Source organism: Rattus norvegicus, chromosome 6 (assembly GCF_021556685.1).
Source record: "Rattus norvegicus strain SHRSP/BbbUtx chromosome 6, alternate assembly SHRSP_T2T, whole genome shotgun sequence".
NCBI classification, from domain to species: Eukaryota; Metazoa; Chordata; class Mammalia; order Rodentia; family Muridae; genus Rattus; species Rattus norvegicus.
In genome coordinates, this window is record NC_141539.1 from 27,421,084 (window position 1) to 27,448,726 (window position 27,643).

Here is a 27,643-nt window from a genome sequence, read left to right on the forward strand (position 1 = left end):
TGGAAGAGCAGTCAGTGCTTTTAACCACTGAGCCATCTCTCCAGCCTAACCAGGTTAGTCTTGAACTCAAAGATCCTTCTGGCTCTGCCACTTGAATGTCTGGGACTAAAGATGTATGCCACCAGGCCCTGTTAAAAGGTTTCCATTTTGGAAACTATATGCACTAATGTTAGGTTCTGGGACTTGTTTTCTTTTGTTCATGTGTCATATGGACTACTTTTTCCTTGTTTCTACTATGAATAACATTTATGCGATGTCAAAATCACTAGTATATATAACATTGTCAATAATAAAATTTATATAAAATTGCTAATAAACCATGAAGTTTATGAATGAGTACGAAGTTAGTTTTTAGAGGAGGTGGTAGTAAATAGGTTTCATTGATTTCTTTCAAGAGTCTGGAGCTGGGTGTGTTTGTACTAGGGAAGTAGAGGCAAGTGGGTTCCCAGCTCAAGTTCAAGGCCAGCATGGTCTACACGCTCAGTCCCAGGCCAGTAGTGGGTATATAGGGAGAGCCTGTATGGAAAGAGCTGCTGTTGTGGTACCTGCCTTAAATCCTAGAGAGGCAGAGGCAGATGGATCTCTTTGAGGACAGCAAAGTTCACTTTGGGTGTTCCATTCAAGCCAATCAGTTACCTAGTGACATTTTGTCTTAGAAAAGAGAAAAGCCTAAGCGTCTAGAAATCCTTAAAAACATATTTCGTTATAATTTGTGTGTGTGGGGAGTATGTGCATGTAATCGTAGGTGTTTGTGGAGGCCAGAAGAGGGCGTTAGATCCTCTGGAACTGGACTTGGGAGCTAGCTACCCAATGTGATTCTGACTCAACTTATGTCCTTTGTATGAGCAGTGCGTATTTTTTAATCACTGAGCCATTTCTACGGTCCAAGAAGTATTTTATTCGCCATTGCTAAGTTTGGTAGGTAACACAAAAGAGAAAGAAGCAATTAACTCTTTTCTTGCCATTGAAATTAACTGCTGGGCTTTCTTCATAACACTTGATAATTTGGGAAAAAAACCCAACCAAACAAAAAGTATACTGTTACAGCATTAAGGAACACCGAACTTGGTTAGGCAGCTAGATAACTACTTTGGACTTATGTGAAACTAAGATATACCCGGTGTATGATTTCTGTTCCAAATACTTTCTGGGAGATGGGAAACTCTTACTCTTCTTGGTTTTGGAATCCAGCACTTCAAAGCCAAACCACTTCCTTTGTGATTCTACCCAACTTGAAAAGGAATTCTTTTGCTGCCGACAGTTACGTGGAATACTGGGATTTTATAAGTGAAGGGTGACATTTGTAGTATTCCTTACCCTGTCAGGCTCCTCGCACATTTTAACTCATAATCCTAGGTACCCCTCCCTCCGGAATGTCACCCCATTTTATACAGTAGGAAGTAACTGAGACAATCTGTCACATTGCGGTTATACCCAGAATACAATTAGTAAATATAACTGTGCCAAAGACATTATTAGGTCGTAAGGGCGAGCCTGGGAAGCGAAGGTTACATTTCACAGGGTCCTCTCCCCATATCCTACCATCCCTGTACGCCTCGCCGCGCGCATAGTTTCTACTAGGGAAACTTCGCGGCGCGGCCCCAGACTCGCATTCCTGGGCGACACCCCAAGGGTGGGAACCCACCAAGGACGCGGGGGAAGGGGGAACCCCGGCCGTACTTGGCGGGCAGCGACCGCGTGTGCGTACTGAACCAGCGGCGCGCGGGGACAAGCCAGGCAGCTGGGGGAAGGGGCTCTCCTCGTCTCGCGGTTGCGTCCTGCGCCCCGCCCCCAGCTTCTGCTGGCGCTAAACCCCGGAGAGCGGAGCGTGCTCGCTGAGCCTCCTCGGCGGGCCGGGCCGCGGCGCTGGGCATGCTCAGTGGGCCGGACCAGGTAGCGCGGCGAGTAAGGACGCGTGGGCTTCCCAGGCTCTGCCTTCACCGGGTTCAGGCCCCGGCCCCGGGCTGTGGGGGTGGCACAGACCGCCGCCGCCTGGCCCGCGGCCTCCGGACCCCGGATGGCGCGGGGCCCGTCCCGCTTCCGCCGTTGAGCGCGCGGCACGGCGGGCGGAGGCGCGGGGCGGGGCGGGGCCGGCGGGCGCGCGGCAGGAGGGAGGCCTGGCGGTGGGGGCGGGGCGGGTGGGGGAGGGCGCGGAGTCACGGGGGTGGGGTCAGCGGGAGGCTCGGCAGGCTGCGCTCGGCGGGGCCCGGGGCGGCTCGCGGAAGCAGCCCGGTCAGGGCAGCGGCGGCGACTCCGCGGCCGCGCGGCTCCAGTGAAGCCGCGGTGGGCCTCGTCTTCCGGAGGCCGGCAGAGTTTGTGGTGATTGTTGCCGCTGCCCGCCCCGGCTGCCATCTCCTCCTCTTCCTCCTCCTCCTCCTGGGTCGGGCCGGTCCCCTCCCCGCGGCCGCCTCCTCCTGGGCTGGGCCCGCGGCGTCTCGTCCCCTCGCGGAGCCGCCGCCGCCGCCGCCTCCTCATTCATCCTCGTGCACCATAGGCGGCACAGGCTCCAAGATGTCCAACCGAGTGGTCTGCCGGGAAGCCAGCCACGCCGGGAGCTGGTACACCGCCTCAGGTAGGGCACGAGGCCGCCCGGGCTGTGGAGCTGGGCAGCCGGGGTCCGGCGGGCGGGGACTGGGGCGGAGGGCGGCAGGCGCGGACCGCGTGCCGAGGGAGCGGGCCGGGCCGCGCCGCCTCCCCCACCCGGCGCTCGGGCCGGCGGCCTGGCGCCCGTGGAGTTGGGCGAGGAGTTGCTGGCCGGACCCGGCCGGGGCGAGCGCGGGCTCCGTGGCTCCGCGGACGGCCTCTGCGGTGGGGAAGGACGGGTTGGCGCGGTCCTCGTGCCAGAGACTGGCCGAGGGGACCTCAGCTTTTACCACCACCCTTGAGGCACCCCGCTCCCCTGAAAGGAGTGACAGGCAGTACTTTTTTCCCTATCTCTCATGTTGCTACTCCTGGTCTCGCTTGGAAGATCTGTCAGACCAGGGCCTCTGGGGGATTTGTCGCTTTGTACGTGGAGGCTCGGGCAGAGCTGCTGCCAGGCAGGGGCTCTGGGTGGCCTCCTAGCTCTTTTGTCAGTGTTTGCATTGTTACTGTCATTCAGGGGCAGCTGGAGATGGCATCAGCACTTTTCCTGAGCAAGCTCTTTAGTGCCCAGTGCTCAGCACCGAGCAGGTGCTGGACAACCTGCCTAGTTTAGCTTAGGTTTTGAGCGAATTTTGTCTGCACTCTCTTTAAAACCATGTGTAGTTCTATAGGTAAGAAAGGGTAGGGCCGTTTCTCTCTAGTACAACTCTCTTCACAAGGATTGTTTTCTGAGATTATTTTCAGGGGTCACATTTCTGGTTTGTTAACAAAGAAAAGTTCCTCCGTGATTGCTGTCGGTCTCTAGACCATCTGGGCTTCTCAGCAACTGGCCCTAACCTTTATGTTTCCTTTGCAAGTATTAGGGTTGGCTAGTGACACGATTCTTTTGGGGAAATGGAAAATCTGAAAGGCAGTTTTTTTTCTGAGATTGTTCAACCAGCTCCTGAAGTGCATGTACCTTGCTGGTCCATAGTGGGTTTACCCTGTTAAGACACAAAAGAATTACACGGTTGGGTTTGGAACTACTGCTAACAGGTAGCTGTGGCTTTTGCATTAGATAGGGGTGACATTTTATGCCTACAGTGGATTCCCTTCATGGTCCTGAAGTACTTCATAGACTTCTAATCAGTTCTTACAACCTGAAAATGTCAGTTAAGTTGTTCTTGTGTCAGTATTGGGGAAACGGAGAAATTTAGTGCTACACCCCAGACTAGGCCTGTGGTAAAATAGGAATTGAATAAACCAGGTCTCTGGCTCCTGAGTTTGCCCTTTATAGTCAGTGCACTATTAATATTAGTTATTGTTAAATACAAGGCTTGTAAATAAGTTTTTTTTCCCCCAGTATGTTTTGGAGAATTAGAAAGTCACATTTTTCATATTCATGGTTGTCTTTTGGCATTTATTGTGTTTCTATGCATTTGTTACAAATGTTTTAAGCTATTGTTGTAGCTTGCATTGGAATGCAAATATCCAAGAGAAGTTTTATATTGTTAAACATATATATGTGGGTAGTAAAATTGGGCACAGTTCACACTTTTGGTCTTAGAATTCCTTAGAGTTTAAGTACAAGATGTAGTCTTTAATCTATCTGGTCAGGAAATTTTGCCTGTAGATACTTTTTAGTAAATAAGCATGGGCTGTTTCCTTAAAAGTGTTGATACAGCTAATTATTTTCTTCCCTCAAATCTGGGTGAGTTAAATAAAACCTTATTGGATTTCTGGTGTATGTTTTGGGGTCTGTGAGAGACCCCCCAAGGTTTCTCTGTGATGCTATGGTGTACTGGGACTCCCTTAAACTCGAAGAGACTCACTTGCCTCTGCCTCCTAGTGATGGAATCAAAGGCACTGCCTGCCGGTCGTCCTTAATTTGTCTGACACTGAGGAAGTAGGGTAAACTAGAGCACTTTAGTTTTAGAGCTTGTTTGTATCCTCAAGACAAATGATGCAAACTTATAGGTATGTAATAGAGAGTTGGTCTGCTAACTGTGTCTGTACTGTAGGTTATGATACTGTGTTCTATGTTAAAATAATGACCCATTGGGAGTTTTTATTTGTATTGTGCTATTGTATTTCTCTAAACAACTAGTAAATAAAAAACTGAGGAATAGGAAAGCTGTGTTTGTCATTTTGTGTCTTTTCCAGTGTTCAGTTTGTACACATAGAAAGCATTCAGTTATTGAAAGAAATAAGGATAAAGCCACATTGACTTCAGCTACCTAGCTATTTCAGTAAGAAAAAATTGTACATTTATATTACATGCATTCATACATGTCTTTTTCTTTTTCTTTTCTTTTTTTATTAACTTGAGTATTTCTTATATACATTTCGAGTGTTATTCCCTTTCCCGGTTTCCGGGCAAAAATCCCCCTCCCCCCTCTCCCCTCCCCTTCCTTATGGGTATTCCCCTCCCAACCCTCCCCCCATTGCCGCCCTCCCCCCAACAGTCTAGTTCACTGGGGGTTCAGTCTTAGCAGGACCCAGGGCTTCCCCTTCCACTGGTGCTCTTACTAGGATATTCCTTGCTACCTATGAGGTCAGAGTCCAGGGTCAGTCCATGTATAGTCTTTAGGTAGTGGCTTAGTCCCTGGAAGCTCTGGTTGCTTGGCATTGTTGTACACATGTCTTTTTCTTATTTACCTTTTGTTAGATCCATTGACTGAGGGTGGTATAAACTTCTGCTTTCCCTCAAGGAATTTAGAGTTCATTTGAAGTGAATTCTACCTTCAGAGAAGCAACTAAATATGCTAGGTTGAGGTGGTACATTTAAATGTTCTGAGGAGGGTGGAGTCATGTAAAGGTAGGATTTCATTTGTGTGCTGAAGGAAGGATATTTGGTCAAGTTTGGAACAGGAGGAAAGAACATGGGATTGGGAAACAGCACACATAAACAGAGGCAGGTAAGTGTAAGCTGTTCAACTTAATGAGAATGGCCAGTTCTTATTGGTATAGTTTGAAAGCCTGGATTGGAGAGTGGAGCTGGAAATACTAGGTACTATAGAGATTGGTCTTACTCAGCAAGGTGCATTGATAGAGGTTTTAGACTTGGGTATTAATATGATGCAAGTAACATTTTAGGAAAACTAATCTTATAGGAAGATTAATCCTCATTTCTTTACCAGTGTGCAACAAGGATCAGCAGACTATGGCTCAGATCCCAAGCACACCCTGTAATGTTAAGGAAAAAACATTCACTAGCTAAATTTTCTTTTAAAAAAGATTTATTATCATTTTAATTCTCTCTCTCTCTCTCTCTCTCTCTCTCTCTCTCTCTTTCTCTGTGTTTGTCTGTGTCTGTATGCACATGAACTCAGGGGTACCCTCTCAAGCTAGAGGGATTGGGTCCCACCTTGGAGTTGGATGTTTTAATTTTTAAGTGGTTGTTTAAGAAAAAACAAAAAGGGAAAAAGGCCAGGTGTGGCAGAGGCAGGTATGTGTTTGTGAGTTCTAGATCAGCCTGGTCTAATACTGAGTTCCTGGAAAGCCTGAGTCTCTATGTAGTCTTAGCTGCTACGTAGACCAGGTACAGAGAGACCGTGTCTCAAAAAACAAAAAGTAAAATTGTATGTGGAACATAAGCCTGAAATACTTAATATTTGACCCTTTTTATAAAAAGGATCTGCTAACCAGGGAGGTTAGTGGTTAGTGTGTATGTGTGTACGTGTGTGTGTGTGTGTGTGTATGTGTATAATTTAAAAAAAAACAAAGGGGGTTGGGGATTTAGCTCAGTGGTAGAGCGCTTGCCTAGGAAGCGCAAGGCCCTGGGTTCGGTCCCCAGCTCCGAAAAAAAAGAAAAAGGGAAAAAAAGAGAAAAACAAAACAAAACAACAACAAAAAAAACAAGATCTTTCTCTGTAACCTGGCTGGCCTGGAACTCATAGGGGCTCTCCCACCAGTGTTGGGGTTAAAGGCAGCAGTGACTTGTATAGTTTTTCTCCAGATTAGGTATAGCTTTTTTTTGTTCAAAAATTAAAATAAACAATTTTTTAAAAAAATTTTATTTGAGATAGGGTCTCTGTGTAGTCTTACTGTTCTGGAACTTGCTGTGTAGACCAGGCTAGCCTGGAAGCTCAAAGAGAGCTTCCTGCCTTAACCTCCTGAATACTGGAATTAAAGGCACGTGCCACCACACCCATATGGGTATAACTTCTTTTTTTTTATTGTTTTAGTCTCTTATATTTTCTGTCAGGACAATTAATGCTGTATATTAAGCAGACTTTTTCTAGTCTTATTCCTTTAATCCCACTCTCTGCACTGCTTTCTCAATAATCTTTTGAAAGAAACATTTTCTTCCATCATTCCCTCACTGATCCATGCCTTTTGGATAAGGTTGAAGTCCTTTGATTACTCTGTCTTCCCCTGTCTTGATGGCAGCTGGCCCCTCTCTGGTGTTACTAGCCTGGAGGAGCATTTAGCAGCTGTTCCTTGCTTCCTGAACTGTAGCATGCTGTTTCTTAGCTCTGCCTATTGCTCACACAGCTCCCTCTGTGAAGATGCCCTGAACAGGAAAGTATTTACTCATCCTCTAGGGGATGTTTACACCTCCAAGAGACCTACTTTGTACCTTGCCACTTTTGTGTTTGTGTCCCTGTAACACCTGGAGTGTGTCTTTCTACTTCTACTATTTGTATATAAGGTTAGTGATGCATTGAAGCTAGGAAATTGTTTGTTTTTGATACCACAAATTAAAAAACATTTTTCAAAATTAGTACATTTTATTTAGTTTGTGTATAGGTGTGTAGGTAGGTATGCTATGAAGAGTATGGTAAGGCAGAGGACAACTTGTGGGAGGTCATTCTTTCTTTCTACCATGTGTGTCCGGGAACCAAACTCAAGTGCACACATTTGGGTGTGTCTTTACCTTCTGAGCTAAGGCAGTGGTTTGAAGCACAGTGTTCTACATAGATTCTCAGCAAACCTTTATATAAAGGAATGTTAAAAGTGTTTGGTATATAATGGATGTGACATTTACTATTTATTATTAATTTGACAGGATCTCGACTCTGGGCATGTCAGATAAGGATTATCTAGGTTGAGGGCCTTGAAGTGGGAAGACCCACCCTAAATGTGGGTTACACCTTGCTTGTGCTAGGCTTCTGTATAGCATGGAATGGAGGAGAGCTGATGCCTATTTACTGCTCTCTGTTCCTGACTGGGATGTAATGAGACCAGCTGCCTCAAACTCCTGTCACCAGTTTTCCTCATGATAGAATATCCCCTGCAACTGTAAGCTAAAACAAACCCTCTTCTTCTAGGTTGCTTCTTGTCTGATATTTTGTCACAGTAATGAGAAAAGTAGCCAACACAATGGGTGAATTAGCAAGTAGTATCAACAGTAGAGATCCACATGCACAGAGATACTGATGTTAGATTCTGAAGAACAGTGCATATGACATAGGTATAGTGGTAGGAAAGAGTTGGAAATCTTAATACCAGGCATAGACCTATTTAATGTTAAGTGTAAAACAATGATGGCTGGGCATGGTATTGTAGACCTTTAAATGGAACCTTCTGGGAGGCAGAGGCAGGCAGGTGAGCCTGCAGGTGAGGTGGATTTCTGTGTTCAAGGCCATCCTGACATAGAGAGTTTCAGAATGATCGGAGTGATGTAGTGAGACAGTATCTCAATCCGGCACTCCACCCCTGGGCGCCCCTCGTGTGACATGTGAAGAGAAGTGGAATAGCCAGATAAGCTTTCTCAAAACAGACACACTCCTCTAAGCTGCACCCAGCACAGGAAACGTGAGGCACCTGTGTTCTTTATAGTCTTGTACCATGTTCGCTGAGTTTTTTTTCATTCCTTTCTCTTTTTTGACTTGAAACTTTATTTCCTGCCAAGGAGTCCCTTACAAAGAAGCTGGTGGACCAGGGGTGAGGCAGGATGCACAGGTTCCATTCCAACAATCTGAACTAGATCCGTCTGCTCCATGATGGCACCAGCTGCTCTGACGGGTTTTTCATGCTTTAGATCTAAGGATCTCTCACTAACTAGCACACACAAGAAGTCTCTAGGCTGGAAACAAATGCAGTGCACCTTACCTGTGCTATATTGGGGGCCCATTGACCTTACCAGCCCGGGCAGGGGCGATGGGGTGCACACTATGGTAGTGAAGTTCTAGGAAAAGCCTAGCCAGGCCTTTCAATGCATTCTGGGCTTGCAGAGAAGGCTTCAAGTCTCTTGCTTCACAGCACTTCTCAGAACACCATACCCCACTTTGGGATATGACTACCAGCCAAAAAGCAGCTTCAAACCCAGCTTCAGGCACTGCTTTAGCTAGTGGGTCCGTGTCCTCATTGTGCCCTGGGCATGGCAGAAGCAACCCAGTGACAGTGGCAGTTGGTGTTTTAAGTAAGGAAGAGAAGGCCTTCCTAGGAAGGCAATGGGGATGCCACAAGGGTGAGGTCACAAGCGCAGGGAGAGAGGACAAGGAAGCTCTAAGTGGTCAATGACAGTCTTGTACTCAGTCTCAGCACGTCTGTCCCAAGCCCTAACCCTGCTTCTAACTTAAGAGGCGGCTCTCCCTTTGAGGGTGGGGATAAAGAATCTGGGACCAAACTTGGGGCCTATTTGGGGGCCTGGTGGGGCTTTGTATTTGTGACTGGCTCTCTCTCTTTCTCATATATGTGTATGTGTGTGTGTGTGTAATTGAGAGAAGAATTATTAGGCTATGGTATATGTATATTAAGTTTTTTTTAAAAGATTAATTTATTTATTATATACACTGTCACTGTCTTCAGACACACCAGAAGAGGCATCAGATCTCATTACAGATGGTTGTGAGCCACCATGTGGTTGCTGGGATTTGAACTCAGGACCTCTGGAAGAGCAGTCAGTGCTCTTAACCGCTGAGCCATCTCTCTAGCCCGTATATTAAGTTTTAATTGAAGTGGAAACTTCTGGTTTCTTTGGAAAGTCAGTTGTGTTGGATGATGTTTTGCTGGGGCAAACACAAGAGTGTTTTCCTGAAGGAGAGATAGGTGAAAGGATGCTTTGCTAAAGTAAGCATGTGAAAGAACATGTGATGAGGGATTCTTGCTGATGACACGCATGTATTGATTCAACTTACATGCTTTATAGAGCTCCATTTATTGAGACTCCATAGAGAGAAACACACCAAAAACTTCTTCCTGTGGCTTTTTGCCACTTCTGTGGACTCAAGCTGATTGGTAGAGTGATGTCAGCTGAGATAGACTCACTGTGAAGTTTTGCTAAGACAGACTGAGGCAGGACACATGGTAAGGCAAGACCTGTGGAGGACATGTGGTGTTTGGAGGGATTATTAATAGGACCCAACAGACAATGACAGGGACTTGGCTTGCTTGCATAGCTAGCTTTACAATGCTTCTTGGCCTTGTGTCTTCAGTTATCTCCACTGCATTAAGAGAGGCACAGCCTAGAACTTCTACTATGGCATTCCTGGTGGTCCTGGTCCCTCCTGCTGACTCATGTTGAGGCCTAGCTGTCTCTGCCAGGTCATGCTGCTGATTTGATATCCCCAACACTACTGAACTGGGCTGCTGGTGTATTCATGAAAGTGTTTGCAAGTGGATTGAGCTGCCACTGCTGACCTGTGAACTGAATGTTGATTTCCTGACAAGGCAGATGAGATTTGCTCCATAGAGCAATTTCTAAACAGGTCCACTTCCCCGGTATCCTAATAATCTTTCTTTTCCACTACCTTTCCTGGGTGGTGGGCCAGAAGGGAGGCTAAAGCATTTAAGACCCATCATTAAAAGTAGGTCTTTGAGAAATTCAAGACTGCATTTAGTAGATACTTCTGAAGCAGAGTGTCACTCCTGACAGTATTGTTATTCTGGATGCTTGTCACCACTAGGCATTTGTGCTGGCTAGTTTAATGTCAACTTGACACAGGCTCGATTCATTGGAGAGATGAGAACCTCAATTGAAAAATGCCTCCATAAGATTTTGCTGTAGATGTAGGTGTAAATGACAACAAAATAAAAATAAAAATGTCCTTGAGGACTGGAAAGAGGGATTGATGGTTAAGAACATTTGTTGGGTTTTTCAGGGTATCTGGATTTGATTCACAGCACCTACATGGTGGCTTATAACCATTTGTAACTTTTATTTCCTGGGGATCCATTGTCTTCTGGCCTCTTACTAAGTATGCATATGGTTTGTATAGAGATACATGTAAGCAAAACACCTGTACACATAAATAAAAATAAAAGTAATAAATGCCTTTGGGACTGGACAGGTAGCTCAGTGGTTAAGAACACTTATTGCTCTTATAGAGGACCTTGGTTTGCTTCCTGGCTTTATGGCTTATAACTATTTGTAACTCTAGTCCCAGGGGATCTAATACCCTTTGTAGACATCAGCACATACCCAGTGCATTTGCACACATAAAGTAAAAGTAAATAAATCTTTAAAAAGAAGTCTTCATGGGGCTAGAGAGATGGTTCAGCAATTAAGAGCATATTCTGTTGAATCTTCTCTCCAGTACAGGGTTTTTCTGTGTAGCCCTGTTTGCCTGGACTAAAGGTATGCACTGCCAGCTCTGTCTGGCATTACATACTGCTCTCGAGGGTAGAGTTAGTTCCCATACTGGGTGGCTCACACCATGTGTATGTAACTCTAGATCCAGGGGATTTGACTACTGGTCTTCACAGGAAAATTTAAAATAATGAAATAATCTTTAAAAAAAAAATCCTTCCTTAGATTTTCCCACAGATACACTACATGCATATGTGTATAATCTTTAATCTACAAAGTTATTGTGCCAAGTTGTTATTATTTCCATTTTTAGATGTGACTCAGAGAGTGAGCAACTTGTTCAAGGTGTAGCAAGTGAGTGGAGGAGCCGGTTTGTCTCTAAAGCTCGAGGTTAGCACCAAATGCTGTGTGGAGCTCTGCTGCCCTTAAAACTGAACAGCTTCTGCTCCATTTCAGATATCCCCTCAGCACACTGTGGGCAGCGAACTCAGACCTGTGTATCACTTATGGCTTGTAAAACATGCTTAAATGTTAAAGAATCTAACAATAATCTTATTAAGCATAGGACATTAAGTCAGGTCTCTTATTATATAGCTGTCCCGACATTTTATAGTTGACTTTTATGACTAAGGCTTGGAGGAGACATCATCTTGTGTGTCATTTTTCTTCGAAGAGCCTGAGCTTAGAAGTTTGAACTATTTGGAATCAGTAAGCATCTTTATAATTGTAAATATTCTTTAAAGTATCTTTATAGTTGTAAAGCAAATATCTTGAATTACAAAATATCATACTTGCTGAATGTTACTCAAAAATTAAAAAATATTTTAGCAGCACAGAATGAGTTGTGATCAGATGATAACTTGAAGTAAGAGTTGTTTCTCGGGCAGGAGAGATGGCTCAGTGGTTAAGAGCACTGACTGCTCTTCCAGAGGTCCTGAGTTCAAATCCCAGCAACCTCATGGTGGCTCACAACTATCTGTAATGGGATCTGATGCCCTCTTCTGGTGTGTCTGAAGACAGCTACAGTGTGCTCACATACATAAAATAAATACATACATTAATCTTTAAAGAGAAAAAGAGTGGTTTTTCTCTGAGCTCTGGGGATTCAGCTGTGGTGGGATGGGCAGCAGGCACCGTTAGTGCCCGAGCCGTCTTTCCGACCATCCCAATTCCAGCGTTCCCTTTTCTGAGATAGGGTCTTCACCTGACAGTGTAGCTGAGGATGACTTTAACTTGTGATCCTCCCATATTCCCTTGAGTATAGGGATCACAGGCATGGACCACCACACTTGTTTATGTGGTGCTAGGGGTGTGATTGGTAGGCAAGCAGTCTTTATCAGCTGAGCTAAACCTGTAACTGATTTTGTTAAAGATGAGTTCTAGATTTTCAATTTAGAGTTCTAGATTTTTTGATTGAGACTAACAAAATTTTATTTTATTTTTATTTTTTATTTATTTTTTAAGCAGGGTCTTATGTAATTCAGGCTGGTCTCACGCTCACTCTGTAGCAGAAGATGACCTTGGAAGACTGCCCTCCTTCCCATGCTAGGATTACAGGCTTGCACCACCACCTCCAGTTTCCAATTTTTATGGTACTTGGGATCTTGCCCAGGGCTTTGTGCTTGCTAGGCAACCAGTCTACCAACCCGGTGTATCCTCAGCTCCCAAGTTACATTCTGTATGTCTTTTTCTTTTTTCTAAGGGGAGGGTATATCACTACACACACAGCCCCAGGTGTGTGGATATAATTGAAGGAAGAATTGGGATTGGCTGACATACTTGGAGTGCTTTTGAGAAAACAAGAGGTCATGGGTATCTGTTCAGGTTTATCCTGAGCAGTTTCATAATGGAGTTGCTATCATCTCAAATAGAGAATACCAATTTAAGAGGCACAAATTTGGAGAAAGAAGGTTAGGAACTTCCATTTTGCTCTGTTTGAGATGTTTGCTGTCCAGTCCAGTAGTAGTATAATATGAGTTTGAGTTTAGAAGGTATACAGTTGTTTTTTTTTTTTTTTTTTTTTTTTTGGTTTGTTTTTTTTAAAGGGCAGGGTTTCCCTGTGTAGCCCTGGCTGTCCTGGATCTAATTCTCTAGACTAGACCAACCTCAAACTCAGAGATCTGCCTGGCTGGTGTGTGCTACCACCACTTGGCACAGTTGGGAATTATTGATGGTAGAGTTGAATATCTGTCTGGATAAGGATAAAGTCACCATTAGAGCGAATATGATTAGAGAAAGAGTGTCAGTGACTGAACCTTAGAACATTTGTTACAGGAAGAGGCTCAGATGAGGGAAATACTATAAAGAGACAAAAGATATCCTGGTGCCAAGCAGAGAAAATGCTCTGTGACAGAGTGCTTTCCTAGCATGTGTGAGGCTGTGGTTTCAATCCTAAGTGCCATTGAAGAACAAAACAAGGGGCAGGAGTAAGGGGTAGTTAAGAACACTGGTTATTCTTCCAGAGGACTTGGTTTCAGTTCCCAGCATTCACACGGCAGCTCACAACTGATTCCAGGCCAGGGGATCCAGTACCATCTTTTGACTTCCATAGGTATTGTACAAATGTGGTACATAGTCACACATTTAGGCAAATGCTAATTAAATAAATCATTTTACTTAAAATAAAAATAAATGGCAAAATGAATAAATGAACTAATCACCAATAGTTCATGGAGGTTTGCCCTGTAGGCACTTTTCTTTGGCAAATATGTATAATTCTACTTAAACTACTCTGGTCTTAGTTACTTCATACATCACTGGCAGAGCTTCCTAGTGGCTGCTCAGTTTCCATTTTCTACTTCACATAGATGCAGACAGATTTTTAAAAAATATAAATTATGCCAGGGCCTGGTGGTGCATGCCTTTAATCCCAGTACTTGGGAGGCAGAGGCAGAGAGGCAGATACATTCCTGTGAGCTCGAGGCCAACCTGGTCTACAGATAGAGTTCTGGGTTAATCAGGGCTACACAGAGAAACCCTGTCTTGAAAAACCAAAACTAACCCAACACAACCACCCAAACAAAACAACAGAAACCCAAGCAGACAAACAAAAGTGGAAGTCTGTTTCATGGGCACCAGGCATGCATGTGGTTCACATACATATTTGGAGGCAAAGCACTCATACATTAATATAAAATAAATCTTTAAAAAGTTAAAATATGGGAGTTGGGGATTTAGCTCAGTGGTAGAGCGCTTGCCTAGGAAGCGCAAGGCCCTGGGTTCGGTCCCCAGCTCCGAAAAAAAGAACCAAAAAAAAAAAAAAGTTAAAATACGAATCAGGTAATATTTTCTTAAAATTACATTAAAATTTCTTGCCGAGTTGCAGGGTGTTCAGTACTGTGATCTCAGCTTAACTTCGTGAGTTCAGATCCTGCCACTTTTTCTCTTTTGCTGTTTTCAGCCATTCTGACCTCCAAGCTGTTTCCTAAATCAGTTAAACTTATTTTTGTTTTAGGGCATTTGCTTGCACCTCATAAAATTGATTAATTGTGTTTGATGATCAAGGAAAGGAAATTTTTGTTGATTCCTATATTTTGTTATAGTTTGAAGGAAAAATAGGAAGGAATGTTAAGAATCGAGAAAATAGATTTTCTCACTGTGTTCTGAGATTTATGGTCAAATAAATTTAGGAAATTCTATACTTTTTTTTTCTTGAGCCCTCACAGCTTGTAGCTTCATTATGGCTCAATTCGTAACTGTTTCAGTGAGCCTTTCGTATTCCTTGTGTTTCCTTTAATTGCGTGGTTGAGTGTTTCTTTGTGAAGTTGAATTGTTGCATTTAAATCCACAATTCTGTTGATTTTCTTTTTTGACTATTTCTAACTATTCCCCAAAGCCCTGCTGAAATTCTCAGTATAATTGGGAATTGTTCTGTTGCCCTTTGGAGTCCCTCCTTGTTATTTCACGTGGTTGTTTTCCGGAGTGTGCTGCTTGCCTCTTACCAGGCCCCCTGCTTACTAAGCCCTCTTCTTAGTTTCCGAGATAAGGTGGAAGTGGGTGTGCTGAGGGTGGGACGAATGGCCTGTTAGCAATTCAGATTTCTCAGGGTTAATACCTACATAGTTATTCTAAGTTTTTCTTCTGTTGCTGTGATAAAACACTTTGACCAGAAGCAGTTTAGGAATGGTAAGGGTTTACTTAACTTGTATTTCCAGTACTACCTTGAGGCAAGTCAGGGCAGGAACTTGTAAAATAACCTGAGGCAGAAATGATGGAGAAGTGCTGCTTGCTGGCTTGCTCCCTGGGTTCTCACAGATATATGTTTAGGTAGTTTTCTTATTCACCCCAAGGCTCTCTGCCTAGGTTTCATTTAATCTCACATTTGTAGGTAACAGTCATTACTGAGCAAAGTCAGGGCAGGGACTCCAGGAATGAACTAAAGCAGACATGAGGAATGCTGCTTACTGGTTTGTGTCCCATGGCTTGCTCGGCTTGCTTGCTTTTAGAACCAAGGACCAGGGGTGGCACCTCCCATCATGAGCTGCACAGTCCTGTATCAATTAGTAATCAAGACAATCCCCACAGTGCCCATAGGCTACTTTATTCAGTTGAGGCTTCTCCTTTCAGATGACTCCAGGCTGTTAAGTTGACTATTATGGTTAGCCAGAGCAATGATGTATGCTTCTCTGTCTGTAGGGTCACTAGGGTGTAATGATTGGTTAGGACCCATAGAATTCAGAATCCTGTTATACTTAAGGATATAATTTATTACAGAGAAAAGATTGAGATTAAAATTAGCAGAGAAAAATCTTGAGGTGGTGTTCAGGAGAAACAGATGGAGTAGGCCGCTGTCCTTTCTTATACTGTGACATGTCCTGGGTATGAAGCATTGCCATCTAGGAAAACTCATCTAGATGTTGGTACTTTGGAAGCTTACTCAGGTAGGTGGGGCTCACTTACATGAAGGAGATGAGCAATTCATTTACCAGCTAACCTCCACCTCTTAGAGGGCGATACAGTATACAGCTCAGGACATCTTCAAAATAAAAATCACACCGATAGCAAAAATAGTTGGTTAAGGCCCTAGGTATAAAAATATACTTTAAAAAAATTGGTGAAGTATATATAATTAGCTTTTATCGTTGTGATAGTACTTGAGTGTATAATTCTGTGGTGTGCAGTATATGTGCAGTGTTTACAGTCTTTACCATAATTCTTCCCCATGATGCTTTTTCTTCCTCAGGTGAAAGTCACTGTCCTTTTTTTTTTCTATTCTTTTTTTTTTTGGAGCTGGGGACCGAACCAAGGGCCTTGCACTTGCTAGGCAAGCGCTCTACCACTGAGCCAAATCCCCAACCCCGTCACTGTCCTTTAAATAGGGACTTTCTGTGCTCCCCAGCCCCCGGAACTTTTCTTTTGTTTGTTTTATTTCATTTAGTACAATGCTTTCAAAGTTTGCTCATATTGTAGCACATCTAGAAACTCCATCCACTTAAATATCTTATTAACAACTTTATACATGTGCATTGTGCATTTTGGAACTTTCTATTCTCTTATCTCTTTTCGACAAATGCCTCTTATTTTCATGTCTGTTATTTTGTTTTTGTGATTAGCTGAGTTGTGGTTGTTTTTTTTTTTTTTAAGAATGGAGATTATTTACTGGCGAATGGGCAGCTTACCACTGGTGGCTATATCATTGAAGAAAATGACTCCTCTATCTAGCTATCCCCAGCAATTAATAATTGTCAATGAGTCCTTTCCCCATCCATGATGGGAGGTTGACTGCTCCCATTAACTGCAGTTAATCCTGGTTGCTGTAAGTTCATGAGCACTACGGCCATGCCATGGCCAGAACACAGTGTTTCTTATCACTTCTACCATTTTCTGCTTCTTAATTTTGCTGCAGCTTCCTTTTGTGGCCTTCCCTGAACCCTACAGGGGTGACATAGGTGTCCTGCTCAGGGTCAGGCACTCAACGGTCACTTATTCTCAGCACTTTGACCAGTTAGGAAATACAGAATTAATTGCTACCCACTGAAAACAGAAGCTTCTCTGACCAAGGGATAGAGGAACACTTAATTCATGACTATAAGCATAAAAATTTATGGTTCAGTTTGACACCAGTTCAGTCTGGCTAAACAACAGTAGTAGGTTCTCCTTAAAGTCTATAACCTTCCCAGCCATGAGTGTTTGACCAGGTTTAATTAAGTGCCAGGCACCCATTTCCTCTAGTGTAGCAGGCTACAATTTCAGTCAAAGCAATAGTTTACTCCCATAACAGTCATGATATTACTGCACCAGTGAGAACATCTTGCCTTGAAAGATTAATTAATTAGTAATAATAATAATAATTGTTGTTATTAGAAACAGGGTTTTTCATGTAGCTCTGGCTAGCCTAGTACTCACATGGTTGACTAGGCTGGCCTCAAACTTAAAGATCTAATTTTAATGCTGAAGTTAAGTGCATTATTTTTAATTCATTTATATTTTATGTATATTGGTGTTTTGCCTGCATGTGAGGGAGTCAGATCTCCTCAAGCAGGAGTTAATAGACAATTGTGAGCTACTATGTGGGTACAGGGAATTTAACCTGGGTCCTCTAGAAGAGCAGCCAGTGCTTTTAACTGCTGAGCCATCTCTCCAGCCCCTATTTTTATGATTTTTAATGTGTGTATATGCATGTGCACTTGCTTGTACACATGATGTTCATTAAATCAGCCTTGGTGTCTGTCATTCCTCAGAGGATATCTACTTTGTGTTTTTGAGAAAGTTCTTGCTGGCTTGGTATTTGCTGATTAAGCCAGATGGCTGAGCAGCAAAATTATCCTTTTATAGAAGTTGTTCTTTGTTTTGCTTTGTGAAATACCACACCTTAAAAAATATTTTAGGGGTTGGGGATTTAGCTCAGTGGTAGAGCACTTGCCTAGCAAGCGCAAGGCCCTGGGTTCGGTCCCCAGCTCCGAAAAAAAAGAAAAAAAATATTTTATATGTAAGGGTGTTTTGCCTACATGCATATTTGTGCATAGCTTGCGTGCCTGGTGGCTGGCCACTGAGGCCAAAGAGGCATCGGATTCCCTGGAACAGGACTTATGGGTGGTTGTGACTTACCATATAAACTCTGGACTAAAACCTGGGTCCTCTGGAAGAGCCACCAGGGCTCTTTTTTTTTTTTTCCCTCGGAGCTGGGGACTGAACCCAGGGCCTTGCGCTTCCTAGGTAAGCGCTCTACCACTGAGCTAAATCCCCAGCCCCACCACCAGGGCTCTTAATCACTAAGTCTGGTTCCAGATATGACACTCTGTGCCTGCTTAAGGGAACGACAACTCAGGTAGGAGTTCTTGATAGTAGTTTTTGGGATATTGGGCATTGAACCAAAGCAAGTGCCTGTCGATAAAGATGATCTCTTTGGAGCTGAATTTACAAGCAGTTGTGAAATGTCTGATGTGGGTGCTGGCAACCAAATTTGGGCCTTTTGCAAGAGTTCCTAACCACTCTTAACTGCTTATGTTTCTTAAGTTTTTCTTAGTTGCTGAGCCATTTCCAGACAGCATATAATTAAAAGCACATCTGTGCCTGTTTGTAATCATAGCTCCATTTATTTTATTTTTATCTTATTTATTCTATTTCACTTAGGGTCTCAGTAGTCCTGTCTACACCAGAACTCAGTATGTAAACTCAGCAGTTTGGCCTTCATTTTGGAGTGATGATGATGATGATGATGATGATGATGATGGTGGTGGTGGTGGTGGTGGTGGTGGTGGTGGTGGTGGTGGTGGTGGTGGTGGTGATGATGATGATTTTAAGATTTACTTATTTATTTTATGTGAGTACATTGTAACTATCTTCAGACATACCAGAAGAGGGCATTGGATCGCATTACAGTGATTTGTGAGCCCCCATGTGGTTGCTGGGAATTGAACTCAGGACCTCTGGAAGAGCAGTCAGTGCTCTTAACCGCTGAGCCATTTCTCCAGCCCTGAGTGATCCTTTTTGACATAAAGTCTCATCACATAATTCTAGCTGGTTTGGAACTTGTTATATAGACCTAGCTGGCTATGAACTCACACAAATATACCTGCTTCTGCTTCCTGAGTTTTGGGATATAAAAGCCTGTGGCAACATGCCCACTGGAGTGGTCATCTTGACTATGTCTCTTGAAAATATGTTGCTTTTTTGGGGGCGGGGAGGGCAGGGCCTCACTGTGTAGTCTTGTGTGGCTTGGAACTCATACACTAGATATATAGGCTAGCTTGGAGACATCTACTTGCCTCTGCCTCCTGAGTGGTGGGATTAAAGGAGTACAGTATCACACCTGGTCTTAAAACTTTCTAAAAATTTAATTAATTAATTAATTCAATTGATTGGTGCGTATGTGGGCCTCCCCCTCCACCCCTGTCCCTATCCATGACCATTGCTGTGCATGCTGTCACATGTGTGGTAGTACTTAAAGGGACAACTTTGGAGAGGGTGTCTGTGTGTCTGTGTGTCTGTCTGTCCCTGTCCACGTCTGTTGCTATGTGTGCTGGGGCATGTGTGTGGTGGTACTTAAGGGACAACTTGGAGGAGATGGTTTTCTTCTGCCATGCTGGTCCTGGGGATTGAGGCTTGGCAACAAAGTAAGTGCCTTTACCTGCCGAGTCACCTCACTCACAGCCCTGCTTCTGCTTCTTTTTTTTTTTTTTTCTTTTTCTTTTTTCTTTTTTTTTCGGGGCTGGGGATCGAACCCAGGACCTTGTGCTTCCTAGGCAAGTGCTCTACCACTGAGCCAAATCCCCAACCCCTGCTTCTGCTTCTTGAAGACCAGGGTTATAGGTATGTGCCACTGCAGTTAGCTTTCCTCTCACTTTAAATTTTTCAAAATATTTTATTTATTTATTTATTTATTTATTTATTTATTTATTTATTTATTTATTTATGTGTGTGTGTGAGAGAGAGAGACACACACACACACACACACACACACACACACACACACACACACACACTATGTGTCTATGTATGAGTTTATGCATCCGAGTTCAGTGCTTGAGGAGGCCAGAAGAGGGTGTTGGATCCCCTAGTGGGTTGTGAACTGCCTGATGTGAGTGCTGGAAACTGAACATAGTTTGTCTGGAAGAAGAGGAAGGGCTGTTAACTTCTGGACCCTTTCCAGCCAGTTGTGGTTTTTCTTAGTTCTCCTCACTGTGTTGCTGGCTAGCCTGGCCCTTGCCATGTAGTGCAGGCTTGTATTTAACGGGATCCTCTTGCCTCAGCCCCCTGAGTTCTGGGACAGACATAGGCAATCATGCCCGACTAAGAAGTTTGTGATGTTCAGTAATTCTTTTCATGGCTTCTGTGTGAATTGTTCTCATTATGTGCTTCTGGCTTGCTTCCCAGTGTCTGCTTCTAATTGTTTCCTTAATTCACTTTTTACATTTCCATCTTTTATCCATTTGGAGTTTATGATAATGAAATTTGAGATATGAGCCTTCTTTATTGCCTTTACTACAATATCTCTTTTATAGTCTATTTTTGAATATAATATGAAAAATTAGCTTTATGATTATATTGAATTTTAGTGTTTTCTGTCTCAGTACAGACAACCTATTTGATTTCATTGACTTATTCTTGGGTCTGTTAATACAATTTCTATTATAGCAGTTTTAACTTACTTACTGTTATATTCTTTTATTCATTTATTTCATATGAGATTTTCAGATGTACAGTACCATGCGTAGCTATCTATTCTTAGTTTACTTTCTTATGAGCTTAATTATTGCTTGCTTATTTTACATATAGATTTTGAATTAGGCTTTCTATTTACTAAAACCATAATGAAAGTACTGTTGATATATGTATGTATGTATGTATGTATGTATGTATTTATTTGAGCCATCTCTCCAGCCCACAGTTTTTCAATAAAACTTTATTTATAAAAAATATGTAGTGAAAATTTTGGAGTTATGGTTTCTTTAAAGAAAAAAAAAAGAAATATTGTAAGAATATGTTTTCATTTTAATCCCAGGTGTGGGATATAGGCTGCTTCAGACTGTCCACAGCAGCTATGATTCGCCTTGTGCTCTAGCAGGGCTGTGATATTGGCAGCAGCAGTTGTGTGCTGTTTGGAATCTTGGGAACGTTTTAGAGGGCTCATATCCATATCATATCTATACGTATGCATGCACATGCCTGGCTCATATCCGTATCCATATCCATATGTATGTATGCACATGCCTGGCTCATATCCATATCCATATCCATATCCATATCCATATCCATATCCATATCCATATCCATATCCATATCATACGTATGCATGCACATGGCTGGAGAGGGATGTTGGTTGGTTGCTGTTGGCTGCTGTTAAGGAGTCATATTCAGAGAAGAAATAAGAGGTTAGATATACTGAAGGCAAAGATCAAGTTTACCCCAAGGAACTCAATCGATGCCTAAATCAGCAGGAAGTAGTCTAAGGATAAAGTTGTCCCCTTTCCCCCTGTATCCATTTTTCTCTTCTGTGTAATGTTAGGGGGTTGAAAGGGTGGAAGAAAAGGGTGGAGAAGGTTGGAATAAAGAACCTGCAAAGTAGTAAAAGACCAGTTACAAAAAGATTTAGCAGTTACTCTGTTAAGTAGCATGGGCTGCTAGTCATTATGGAGGGAAATAATACTTTAATATTGGATTATTATAAAAGATGACAGAAGTAATTTAAGAATTTTATTAGCTGCTGCTTCATCTAAAATCGATGTAGTCAGAAATTTATTTGAAGGCCTAAGACGTAGTGTACCTTTCTTTCTCCTCGGTGCTTAGCAATAGAGTACAGAACTCTCTACTACTGCCATAAGTACAACTTTGAAAAGTAAAAGTTAATCAAATAACTTCTGGTCTTACCGGTGTGTGTGTGTGTGTGTGTGTGTGTGTGTGTGTGTGTGTGTGTGTGTGAGAGAGAGAGAGAGAGAGAGAGAGAGAGAGAGAGAGGGTGAGAGAGAGCGAGAGATCAGCAGTTGCTCTCTTTATCCCTGCTTTGAGCTTCTCATGGCTGATTTATGATACACTTTCTTGGGCTGAGGATGTGGTTCAGTCTTTAGAGTGCATGCATTGCATATATCAGGACCTGGATTTGATTTCCGGCACCACATAAAGCCAGGCATGTAGGCCCAGTGTGTGGGAGGTAGAAATGGGAAAATCAGAAGCTCTCTTCAACCATAGAGTTTGAGGCCAGCCTTGCATATATGAGGTCCTGGATCAAATAAGAAAAATATCCCCCCTTTGCCTTAGGAATCATCTTGACTAGTCCTTTTCTTTTATTACAGGTTAAGTTGCCATCAGTGCTGTTCTGCAGCAGATCTGCTAAATGGGGAAGATTGTGCTTTTCGTGTTTCTGAAACCAGAATAAAATACAAAAGTTGAAAGTGTATTTGAGGGGCTGGAGAGTAGTTAAGAGTACTGGCTACTGTTCCAGAGGACCCAGATTTAATTCCCAGCATCCTCATGATGACTCACAGCATCTGTAATTACAGTTCTGGGGGATCTGATATCTATTTCTGACCTGCAGAAGCACCAGGCACACACATGATATATAGACACAGGTACAATAACCAGACCCATAAAATAAAATAAAAATTAAAAAAATGCATTCTTATTATGTCTTAATATTGATTTAGGATTAATTTATAGATTAAATGGAAAACATTGAATGAATTGCTGTGTAAATGCTTTTTGATATTCATTGAGAAGTCCTGGTCTTTATGTGTGTGTGTTCATATGTATAGATCTGTGTGTCTGGGTGTATGTAGGTCAAGAGGTCACCTTAATTAAGTATTGTTCTGTAGGATCTTTTGTAACACCCCCCTACTCTCTGGGTCTCATTTTGGCATCTGGAGCTCACTGATTAGAATACACTTGCAAATTAGCCAGCTATCCTCAGGAGTCTACTTGTCTTTCCTTTTCCAGCATTACAAGGTCCATTGCCAGCCGGGGATAGAGCATAGGTCCTTTCAGTGTGCGATAAGCACTTTATTCGCTGAGCCATTTTCCCAGCAAACCCCCTTTCCCATCTCATTTTTTTTTTTTTTCCTTTTCTTTTTTTCAGAGCTGGGGACTGAACCCAGGGCCTTGTGCTTGCTAGGCAAGCACTCTACCACTGAGCTAAATCCCCAGCCCCTCCCATCTCATTTTTTTTTTTTTCCGGGGCTGGGGATCGAACCCAGAACCTTGCGCTTCCTAGGCAAGCGCTCTACCACTGAGCCAAATCCCTAACCCCTCCCATCTCATTTTTATACCCTCTCTATGTTCTCTTTTACATGCAGGTGACTGCTTTTATAGATTGAGTCTCTGTCCAGTATTTATGTGTTTTCAAGTGTATTTGAGCATGTCATTATTTCTTCCTTTCTAGCACATGTACTCATGTAGTTGTTTCATAACTTTATCTTTTTGTAAATTACTAATTTTAATAATTGGATATCTACATTATAAATAGGGAATCTATTCTGCTTATAATAATCTTTTTAGAGTCTTCAGAAGAAGATTGTGTATTCAGTTCTGCTTAGCTAGATGAAATACTTGATCTTTAGTAGTAGTTTTTCAGCTTAAATTTGAGTTATATTTATCACTAGTTATCAAATTAGAAAGTAAAACTGAAAAACCTTAAGAGATACTTTTAATGCATTAAAAAATGACAGTACACCTGTTAATTGAAATGACATTTTAAATGAAAATAATGGTTTTGGAAATTGGAGTTTAGCCTACATGATATTTTCACAGATATCTTTAATGTGTTGTTTAATGGGAAACAACGAGATTTGTTTATCTCCTACTGTATTGACCTCGTGTGACATTGTTTTTTCCTGAGGCATTCAGTGCTATCTGGCCCCATGTAGGTGTTTGGAAAAGGCAAAGACTTTTCAGATAATTCTGCATGTATTTTGATGCCACCCTGAAACTCATCAAATGGTAGTTCACCTTTAGAAATTAATATGAGGTCCTGTCTACTGACATTATTACATAACATTTAATATACATGTAGGGTTTTCATCACAGTCAAAATGGTTGTACCCCTAAAGGTAGTTATTTAAGGATTAATTGACCACAGTAGGGAGCTTTAATATTTAGTTTTTATTACGATCAGTTGATGTGCCTTATATTTTGAACTAATCTTTCATCTGTCCAGGATTTTCTTTAAAAACCATGCATTAATAGGGAGGTAAAGTTTAGAACAGAGGCAGAAGGAACACCCATTCAGAGCCTGCCCCACATGTGGCGCATATATATACAGCCACCAAACTAGATAAGATAGATGAAGCAAAGAAGTGCAGGCCGACAGGAACCGGATGTAGATATCTCCTAAGAGACACAGCCAGAATATGGCAAATACATAGGCGAATATCAGCAGCAAACCACTGAACTGAGAATGGTACCCCCGTTGAAGGAATCAGAGAAAGGACTGAAAGAGCTTGAAGGGGCTCGAGACCCCATATGTACAACAATGCCAAGCAACAAGAGCTTCTAGGGACTAAGCCACTACCCAAAGACTATATACATGGACTGACCCTGGACTCTGACCTCATAGGTAGCAATGAATAGCCTAGTAAGAGCACCAGAGGAAGGGGAAGACCTTGGTCCTGCCATGACTGAACCCCCAGTGAACGTGATTGTTGGGGGAGGGTGGTAATGGGGGGAGGATGGGGAGGGGAACACCCATTGAGAAGGGGAAGGGGAGGGTTTAGGGGGATGTTGTCCTGGAAACCGGGAAAGGGAATAACAATCGAAATGTAGTTAACCCAAGTTAATAAAGATGAAAAAACAAAACAAAACAAAACATGCATTAGTCATAGAAAATATTTATTCCTTGAGTTATAAGATCTCCCAATTGTTTATACATTTCATTGTTCATTGTCAAAGAATCACTCTTTTTAATAGTACTATTCTCTTCAGAACATTTTTTTTTTTTTTTGACTTGGAAAGCTATGAAACCTATAGTGGTAAAAGCACGTTTTGCAAAATTCAAAAGCCCCAAACGTATAATTTAGCAATAGATATTGTCAGATTTTCTGTTGATGTGACAGGTTCATTGTTCATTTTCATGAAGATATCTGCTAAATACACAAGATTAAAGTAACTGTCAGTTGTTCCTTCAAGAAAAATGTTTTGTTTGTAAGTGGCAGCTCACAGTCATGCCCTTCCTTGAGATAGCAGTCTCCAACTGAGTGTGTAGAATATGAAAAGCTGTGTGTCCAAGGATTGAGATGCGTTGCATAGCATTTACAGCTTTGTCAAGGATCTTTCCTTATGGGATTTAGTTGAAGGTGGGGAGGTGAGGCTGGAGTGAGTGGACCTGCTAATAGGACATGTGAAGTTTAGATGTCCTCCAAGGTTGTGGAGGACAGCAGGGCAGACACCAACCCAGCGAGGACAGAAGTAATGTTTCAGCAATATGAGAGATTTGAGACTTAGTGTTATGAAGATTAGACTTTCTGAAAGGGTCTTGAGGATTCCTAAGAGATATCGTTAAAGTCCTTACTTCTTTCTTGAAGTAAGAAGGAAAAGGAGAGGTTAGGGATGTGCTCCAGTGGTAGAGAGTGTTGCTCAGTATTTGGGAGACACAGGATTGAGTCTTCATCATCGAAACATACGAAAACATTAGTAAGCCAAAACCCAGACCCCTTCTTATTGTTTTCAGATAAGTCTTGCTATGCAGTCCAGGTTGGTCTTGAGCTTTGAAATTTAGTAATCCTCCTGCCTCAGCTTCCTGAGAGCTGGGATTATTGAAGTGTGCCATCATGCCCGGCATTTTCTTCCTTGAGTGCTAAGGATTGGGTCTAGGGCCTTGTCCATATTGGGTGTAGTAGCTACTTTTTGTTGTTGTACCATGAATGAAAGCATGACCTGATTGTAGTTTACAGGTCCAGAGGGAAATTAATAATGGTGGGTTTGAAATTGCAGCAGGAGAAGGAAGCTGAGAGGTCATCGTCTCAACATTAGATATGAAGCAGAGAGAAAGAAAAAGAAGTGGGATGAGGCTGTGTACTCTCAAAGCTCACCCCTCGGCCCATGCTTCTTCTAGCAGGGCTACAACTTCTAAGGGTCCTCCCCAAATGGCCATCAATCAGAGGGCAAAGTGTTCATGTATCCTAGTCTGTGGGTTACATTTGCATTCAAACCACCCCACGGGCAAGCACTTTACCACTGAACTACAATCCTAGTTCTTTTGAACTCTTTTTTTTTTTTAAAGATTTATTTACTTAATTTATGTATACAAGTACACTGTAGCTATCTTTAGACGCACCAGATCCCATAGATGGTTGTGAGCCACCATGTGGTTGCTGGGAATTGAACTCAGGACCCCTGGAAGAGCAGTCGGTACTCTTAACCACTGAGCCATCTCTCCAGCCCTCTTTAGAACTCTTACTTAATTTATTTTTTAAAGAAAGAGTTGTTCTACATAGTTCTGTTTGTCCTGGGACTCACTATATAGGGGAGGCTGGGCTTGAACTGCCTCTGTTGAACTACTGTTGCACATGACTAAAACTCTTTACTGTTGAGCCATTTCTCTAGTTCATGGTTATTAGTTTTAATCTTTTTCTCTTAGCATACTCTGTGTAAGTTACTACATATCCCTTCAATTAATTACAGTGACTTATTTTGGTATAATTCTCAAGGGGGTTATGGGAAGAGTAATTTATGTATGTCACAGCTGATTTTGATATATTTCCTTGCTGCTGATGCTTTTTCTTTTTTTCTTTTTCTTTCTTTTTTTTTTTTTGTTTTGTTTTGTTTTTGAGACAGTTGCTTTACATAGTCCTGTAGCCATTATTATGTGGTGCACACCTTTAATCCCAGCACTTGGGAGGCAGAGGCAGGAGGATCTCTGAGTTGGAGGCCAGCCTGGTCTACAAAGCCAGTTTCAGGACAGTCAGGACTACTCATAGAAACTGTGTCTCAAAAAACCCAAACCAAAAACCTGGCTTTTACTTTTTGGAAGTAGATACTTTTCTTCTACTGTACACGGAATAGCAGTGAGACAAGAGTTCTTTTTTTTTAATGGCTTTTAATTTATAACTTGAGGTCACAGTATTTATTTGCTATCGACTTGCTATTCTTGATGGCTGGTGTTTGCATAGCTGGATACAGCACAGCTATATCATAGGCATTTACAAAATCTGTTCAGTAGGGTGATGCATGAGTGAAGAGGATATTTGGCAGAAAATGATTCTGGTTGCTCAAAGTGACATTACAACTATCAGTTTTGTATTCTCAGCAGCCAGAATGCCCAGATATCAGTAAAGGCAACAGTTATATATTTACTAATAATTAAAGACTTAGCAGTTTTGTTCTTCTAGCGTACACGTTCAACATTACTTGTATATAGTTACTTAAAGTGGCTTCACAATACTTTTATTCCCTTAAAAATATTTCCGGTGAAAAATAAGCATGTAAATTAATTTGATCAACATCATTGCTTTTTGTTTATATGTTTGTAAAAAGCCATTTTTTGATTATTACTTATTTTAGATAAATTACCCCTTTTATTATTACATTTTTTACATTTATTTAGAGTGTGTATGTATGTGGACTTGTACATGTTACACGATGTGTATGGTTTGGTGATATTTGTCCTCCTTCTAAATGACACTAGAATTTTGAGCTGGTCATGTTTATTACTATTTCCCTATGTCTGTCTGTCTGTCT

The 27,643-nt window shown here is 42.3% G+C and overlaps 1 protein-coding gene across 15 annotated transcripts in view; it reads left to right on the plus strand.

The window, feature by feature from the left end:
* Nucleotides 1-1,800: 1,800 nt before the first annotated feature.
* Nucleotides 1,801-27,643, plus strand: part of Memo1 (mediator of cell motility 1) — an 89,751-nt gene continuing 63,908 nt past the window's right edge. For 6 of the 15 annotated variants that reach the window (XR_015621718.1, XR_015621721.1, XR_015621715.1 and 3 more), the window contains exon 1: nucleotides 1,879-2,572. Coding sequence is in view for 4 of the 15 variants with exons in the window: in XM_087552505.1 (XP_087408631.1) it covers nucleotides 2,512-2,572 (61 nt within the window). In the remaining 11 variants the exon portion in view is untranslated. Of the gene's footprint in view, nucleotides 2,573-27,643 lie in introns of all 15 variants that reach the window. The other 9 variants (XR_015621719.1, XR_015621722.1, XR_015621716.1 and 6 more) reach the window with 3 other exon arrangements.